The 7,811-nt window shown below is 38.3% G+C and overlaps 1 protein-coding gene across 1 annotated transcript; it reads left to right on the top strand.

Moving 5' to 3' along the window:
• The first annotated feature begins 4,814 nt into the window (after positions 1-4,814).
• Positions 4,815-5,788, top strand: LOC128048098 (adenosine 5'-monophosphoramidase HINT1-like). Its single transcript, XM_052640544.1, has 2 exons — positions 4,815-4,818; positions 5,095-5,788. The coding sequence occupies exons 1-2, from the start codon at positions 4,815-4,817 to the stop codon at positions 5,499-5,501; spliced, it is 411 nt and encodes a 136-aa protein (XP_052496504.1). The 3' UTR covers positions 5,502-5,788.
• The last annotated feature ends 2,023 nt before the right edge of the window (positions 5,789-7,811 follow it).

Here is a 7,811-nt window from a genome sequence, read left to right as displayed (position 1 = left end):
GTTGACTATGAGGGCTACTCATTTTCTTTTTAGGGATTCTTACCCACAGTAGTAAATAAAATGGTCATCTGAACTAAATTCACCCATTCCTGTGCATTTTAGTTCACTGATTCCTAAAATGTCGATGTTCACCCTTACCATCTCCTGTTTGAGCACTTCCAATTTACCTTGATTCATGGACCTAAGATTCCAGGTTCTTATGCAATATTGTTCTTTACAGCATCAGACTTTACTTTTACCACCAGACACATCCACAACTGGGCATCGTTTCCGCTTTGGCACAGCCTCTTCATTCCTTCTGGAGCTCTTTCTCCGCTCTTCTCCAGTAACATATTGGGTGCCTACTGATCTGGGGAGTTCATCTTTCAATGTCATATCTTTTTTACTTTTCATTCTGTTCATGGGGTTCTCAAGGCAAGTAGGTTTGCCATTCCATTGAAGAAGGGTAGAGGGGCAAGACAGGAGTGTGGGATGAAGAGATACAAACTACTATGTATAAAATAAATAAACAATAAGGATGTATTCTACAGCACAGGGAAATATGGCCATTATTTTGTAATAACTTTAAATGGAGTATAACCTATAAAAATTCTGAATCACTATGTTGTATACCTGAAACTAATATTATAAATCAACTATATTTTAATTAAAAAGAAAGTAAAGCAAGATGCTATTTTACCTACTATTCTGTCAGAGACTTTTAAGTTCAATATAGTGTTGGAGTAGGTTCGGAGGACTGGATACCCCAGTTGTAAGAAATGTCCTCTTTGGAGGGCAATTTAATAATATTAAATTTTCAAGTACACTTACTCCTTCATCCAATAGGAGTTTATCCTATAACTATACTGTATAAATGTGCAAAAACTCATTTATATGTGGAAATATTCATTATAGTATTTTCAACGCCACAAATTGAAAATAACTTAAATATCCATCAGTCAGAGGCTGTTAAGTAAATTTTCACATAGTATAAAGAATTTCTGTGCATCTGTTAAAAAGAACAAGAGTTACATATGTTGATATGAAAAAAAATCCTCGACTTAGTGTTAATTTAAAAGGCAATGAAAACAGAATATTACATAGAGTACAGGTCGATTTGTGTGTGTTGGGGGAAGAATATACCTATATAAGTATTTATGTTAATGAGAATGATACACAAGAAACTATTAACAGTTACCTCTTGGGAAGGGAATTGGATGAGGGGAAAGAATTACTTTTCATTTTATACCTCTCTGTATAGTTTGAAATCTTTATACCTATATGTAATTTTCACATATTACCTTTATTGTTTATTTAAAAATTAGTTTTACAGTATTTTCTAAATATAGGTGAACATACATTAAGTATGAACATCTTAACATTTGAATTTACTATTCTAGGGGAAAAGGATGTTCTGTAATCCCCAGTTTTAGTTTCTAACAGAGGAAGTTCCTCAGGAAGAAAAAGACTTGAAGCAAGTGTTTTGAGACAATAATGAACAGTCGAATCTAGTATCCCTTGGGTCCCTCTCTGCCCCCACACAGAAAACAAAATCTACACAAGTTCAAGTCACTTATATAAAATGGTGTACAATGTGCATATGTTATGCACATCCTCCCACATACTTTAAATCATCTCTAGATTACTTAGCATACCTAACATAACGTAAATGCTATGTAAATAGTTGCCAGCATGTGGCAAATTCAAGTTTGGCTTTTTTGTAACTTTCTGGATTTTTTCCAGTATTTTCAATCTGTGGCTGCTTACATCTGGGGACACGGAACCTATAGATACCGAGCACTTTGCTGTGCTTAGTCGTTCAGTCGTGTCCGATTCTTTGCGACCCTATGAACTGTAGCCCACCAGTCTCCTCTGTCCATAGGGATTCTCCAGGCAAGAATACTGGAGTGGGTTGCCATGACCTCCTCCAACCGATCTTCCCAACCCAGGGATCAAACCCAGGTCTCCCACACTGCAGGCAGATTCTTTACCATTTGAGCCACCAGGGAAGCCCAAGAATACTGGAGTGGGAAGCCTATCCCTTTTCCGGGGCATCTTCCCAACCCAGGAGTCAAACCAGGGTCTCCTGAATTGCAGGTGGATTCTCTACCAGCTGAGCTCCCAGGGAAGCCTTTGGATACCAAGGGCTGAGGGCCAACTGTAATTCTGTCTTTGGGTCAAGGATAGGCCAACATCAAAATAGTATCTGAAAAATGTCTGATTCTGATACTCACATCCTGGATCCTTATGTCCTAAGGTTGGGCATTAACTGGCACAGTTAGGAGGCATTTTGCTTATAGTGTTACTAATCTCACACCTCTGCAAAGGAAATAATGATCATCTCAGGTTTAAGCACTGAGAATGCTCTTAGGGGATCATTTTCTTCCTTTAACTCCTACAAAGCACCCTCTCACTGCTGAATAGAACCAGGGGCTTTCCTACATTCTCATTCACCCCATCACGCATTCCTTAACACAGGGACTGTCTTCATGTTGGGTTGGGGAAACAGACCTAGAGAAGTTAAGAAACTTGCCCCATATTACACGGCCAGCAGATCTGACTTTAATGCATATTCTTATCACTGTACCACAGCGCTTATCACTGGGGCTTTATATTGCTCCAACTTCATCATTTCTACCATTTTTGCTGGCTATTCTTCCTCTGCCCTTCCCCTAAACATGGGAATTTCTATTTTGGTTCTAATTTTGCTTATTTACACTCCCTGTGCAATCTCATGCCCCCCAAAGGTTTCAATTATCTTGTACATAGATGGTTTCCAAATCTAAGTATCTAGCTCAGATCTCTCTTCTAACTCCAAATGTTCCAGTCCAGCTGTCTACACAGCAGTCACCTGAATGGGTAAGAGGCATCTCTAGCCTAACCTGTATAACCCAGGGCACATCAGCAACCTCTCAGGCACAGATCTCCTCTCTCTTCTGGCCTCTTCTATGGAGAAATTTTTTTTCCACCAGGAAATTTCAAGTTTTCCATTCCTAAACACAGGTCTCATACCTGCCCACAGAATTAGGGGAACTCCCTCTCTAAACTCTGCCTCAGACAATCAAGACTAGGGAAGCTAGAAGAGGCTAAGGAGAACGGGACACTCACCATGGGTTTTAGAGGTACTCATTGGTCCCTTTCCTCCTTCTCCCCCAAGATGTAGATAAGTAGAAAACTTCTGAAGACTCCTTAATAATGTGTAGCTACTACTGTGTCCAGACTTGACCTGGACTGTCCCAGATGAAAGCAGCAATTGCTGTTATATGATAGTTATTTACACACAACATCCACAGATTGAATAAAATACCTAATGACAAAATATTATCATGAGTGGCTTTAAACAGCCAGTGGGAATTTGCTGTATGATGCAGGGAGCTCACCCTGGTGCTTTGTGACAACCTAGAGGGGTGGGATGAGGTAGGAGATGGGAGGGAAGTTTCAGAGGGAGGTGACATGTGTATACCTATGGCTGGTTCATGTTGATGTATGGCAGAAACCAACACAATATTGTAAAGCAGTTATTCTCCAATTAAATAAATCAAAAGAAGAAAAATGTTATCATGAATTTAGTAAGACTTTTAGATGGCTCCATATTTTTTAAAAAATTTCAACAAACCAAAAATTTATGCTTTTATTTTTAAATTTTGTCCCTATTTTTAAAATTAATTTGTATTGAAGTATAGTTGCTTTCCAATGTTGCATTAGTTTCTACTGTACAGCAAATTGAATGTCTTTTGGATTTCAGTCCCATTCAGATCACCACAGTACACTAAATAGTGCTGTATGATACATTTTCATTTGTTAGGTGATTCAGTTTTTTTAATTACTCCTATCATTTACATTCTGTGACAATGGTACAAAATATATAACATGGTTATTTAGCACCAGGCAGTGCTTGGTATGGATTCAGATTCCCACAGGTTTGCAAAGCAGAGCCTAAGAACAATTTTCAGATAAAATTAAAATTTTTTAAAAAATGTAATTAAAAGGCAAACAACAAATGGGGGGAAAACATTTGTAGTGTACATAGTCTAACTAAAAGCGCTTACAAATCAGTAAGAAAAAAGCCAACAGCTTATTAGAAAACTGATAATGGACATCAAGAGATAAATCAAAGAAGAAGAAATCTAAACAACCAATAACATTTAGTAAAAGATGTTAAGATTATTAAAGATATGCATGTTATCAAAAATACTGCATTACATATCAAGTTGATCAAAAAATGTATCGATGAGCATTTATTGGCAATGGGCACTCATATCTATTGCTGGTATGAATGCAAATTGCTGCAACTTTTCCAAAGGGCAGTTTGAAAACAGTTTTCTCAGATGGCTCGTTGGCGAAGAATCCGCCTGCCAATGCAGGATTCAATCCCCAGATTGGGAAGATCCCTTGGAAAGGAAATGGCAACCCACTCCAGTATGCTACCCTGTAAAAGTGGGCTACAGTCCATGGGGTCGCAGTGAGTTGGAGGTGACTGAGGAACTGAGCACAGACGCAATTTGACAACATGTACCAACAGCTGGACTTCTCTGGTGGCTCAGATGGTAAAGCGTCTGTCTACAATGCGGGAGACCCAGGTTTGATCCCTGGGTCGGGAAGATCCCCTGGAGAAGGAAATGGAAATCCACTCCAGTACTATTGCCTGGAAAATCCCATGGACAGAGGAGCCTGGTAAGCTACAGTCCATGGCGTCGCAAAGAGTCGGACACGACTGAGCGACTTCACTTTCACTTTCACCAACAGTTTTAAAAAGGCACAGACTTTTGATTCAGCAGCTCCACTTTCTGGCAAGTTATTTATTTGGAAATAATTTTAGATGATCACGAACACTTATGGGTAAGGATGTTCACTGTAACAGTATTTAGAGTAGTGAAAAACTGGAAATAGTCTAAATGAGAATGGTTAAATAGGAGATGGTAACTTTAGTGATGTGAAATACTGTGTAGAGATCTTGTATTGTTTCTTTTTTTTATAAAGATTTTTTAAGCCATGTTTTAGAATAATGCTCAAATACATAGATAAAAGATTATAAAATAGAATGTATATTCCAATCCTAGTATTAAGGGGAAGATACCTATTCATATAAAAGTACATACAAAATCTTAACAGTAGGCCGGCTGCATGGGAGGGAGGCAGAGGTGGCAGATGAGATCGCCAAGGCTCAGGTCGCCCGGCCTGGCGGCGACACGATCTTCGGGAAGATCATTCACAAGGAAATCCCAGCCAAAATCATTTATGAGGATGACCAGTGTCTTGCTTTCCATGACATTTCCCCTCAAGCACCAACACATTTTCTGGTGATACCCAAGAAACATATATCCCAGATTTCTGCAGCAGAAGATGATGATGAAAGTCTTCTTGGGCATTTGATGATTGTTGGCAAGAAATGTGCTGCTGATCTGGGCCTGAAGAAGGGCTATCGAATGGTGGTGAATGAAGGTTCAGATGGGGGCCAGTCTGTCTATCATGTTCATCTCCATGTTCTTGGAGGTTGGCAGATGAACTGGCCTCCTGGTTAAGTGTGCTATAGGGATAATTTTGCCTTCTCTATGCAGTGATCAGGTTTGCAAGTTCCAATATGCTAAACAATTTTTTTTTTTTGCCTGTGTATGGAGATATTGCAAAAATAATTTTAAAAACCCATACATAATAAAAGACATCATTGCATGGCCTGAATTCTGTATTTGACTTACTTTTAAAAATATGTTTGTTGGAATGTTTGAAGGTAGAGTTCATACCTGAGAAGGTTTTGTTTCTTCTCCCCAAGGAGGACTCAGCATTGTGTATGTGGCTATAATGGTGTGACTGATCTTTGAAGACAAATAAAAAAATTTCATAAACTTAAAAAAAAAAATCTTAACAGTAGTTAGTTATCTCGAGGTAATGAAAGGTGGCTGACTGTTTTTCTTTGTAAACTTTTCTCTATTTTCTAAATTTTCTAAAATAAACATATTGGTGGGACAGTATTATAAGCCTCTGGAGTCAGGCAACTCAAGTTAAAAACCTGGTTCTGACATTTATAAGTTGTATGGTGTTGAGCAAGTTGTTTATTTTCTATGTGACTGTTTCCTTACATGTGAAAAATAGGAATGATAATAATATTTACCAAATAAGTGCATTGTGGCGATTAAGTGAATTAACATGTGACAGACAGGCATTAAGGATAGGCTCTTGACTACTTTAAATTGCTTTAAATTTTAGCTATTATTATGTATTCCTCTATGAATAGACAGTATAGATTGGCAGCTCTGTAGACAATCTGACAGAAGATGATACTATTAACCACAACGGTATCGTAGTAAGTTTGGATTTCTCCATGTCTTCTCATGAAGCTGGCCTCTGGGGCCACTGAAATCTGACATTTAGTCATCTTATAAATATATATAATCTGACATATAATAAATATAATATATAATCTGACAGTTAGTCATCTTGTTTTCCCCACACTAAAATCCTTGGTGTATTTGGTTTTTTCTCCCTTTTCTTTCTCAGAGAGGAGATTTTTATTTCATGGAGCACATATTAGGTTGGAGCAAAAGTAATTATGGTTTTCCATTTTTGAAATTTGCTGTTTGATATTAGAATATGTTCTTAAATATGGTTATGTTATACATCATTTTAATGTGCATTTCTCACTTCATTATTTTGCTAATGACTTTTTGTGGGGTTTTTTTCCCAAAACTTTAAACTTTTTATTTTGTATTGGGGTATAGCCAATAGTAATGTGGTCGTTTCAGGTGAACAATGAAGGGACTCAGCCATACATACACATGTTATCTGTTCTCCTCTAAACCCCCCCTCCCATCCAGACTGGTACACAACTGTGGAGTAGAGTTCCATGTGCTATACAATAGGTCCTAGTTGGTTATCCATTTGAACATAGCAGTGTGTACTTGACCTTCCCAAACTCCCTAACTATCCCTTTCCCCTGACAACCATAAGTTTGTTTTCCAAGTCTGTGAATCTCTTTCTGTCTTGTAAGGAAGTCCGTTTGTTTCATTTCTTTCTAGATTCCACATATAAAGGTTGTCATACAATATTTCTCCTTCTCTGTCTGACTTACTTCATTCAGTATGATACTCTCTAGATTCATCCATGTTGCTATAAATGGCATTATTTCATTCTTTTTAATAGCTGAGTAAGATTCCATTCTGTATATGTACCATACCTTCTTTTTCCAGTCCTCTCTCAATGGACATGGAGGTTGCTTCGATGTCTTGACTACTGTAAACAGTGCTGCGGTGAACATTGGGATGCATGTGACCTTTTGGGTCATGTTTTCCTCTGGATGAATGTCCAGGAGTAGGATCGCAGTGTCATAAGGTAGCTTAATGCAGGAGATATGGGTTTGATCCCTGGATCAGGAAGATCCACCAGAGGAGGGCATGGCATCCCACACCGGTATTCTTACCTGGAGAATCACATAGATAGAGGAGCCTGGTGGGCTTCTGTCCATATCAAACAGTCTGACACAACCAAAGTGACAGTTACACACAGTGTAAGAGGGTTCCTTTCCCCCACACCCTCTCCAGCATTTGTTGTTAATTTTTTGATGACAGCCATTCTGATCGGTGTGAGGTGATATCTCATTGTAGTTTTGATTTGCATTTCTCTAATAACTAGCGATGTTGAAAATCTTTTCATGTGCCTGTTGGCCATCTGTATGTCTTCTTTGAAGAAATGTCTATTCAGGCCTTCTGCCCATTTTTTCAGTGGGTTGTTTGTTTTGAAGCTGTTAAGCATCATAAGCTGTTTGAAAAGTTTGGAGACTAATCCCTCAAGGGTCACATCATTTGCAAATATTTTCTCCCAGCATGTAGGTTGTCTTT

This window comes from Budorcas taxicolor, chromosome 5 (genome assembly GCF_023091745.1).
Source record: "Budorcas taxicolor isolate Tak-1 chromosome 5, Takin1.1, whole genome shotgun sequence".
Lineage (NCBI taxonomy): Eukaryota > Metazoa > Chordata > Mammalia > Artiodactyla > Bovidae > Budorcas > Budorcas taxicolor.
Note: the sequence above shows the minus strand (reverse complement) of the source record. Positions and strands in the feature narration are given on the sequence as shown.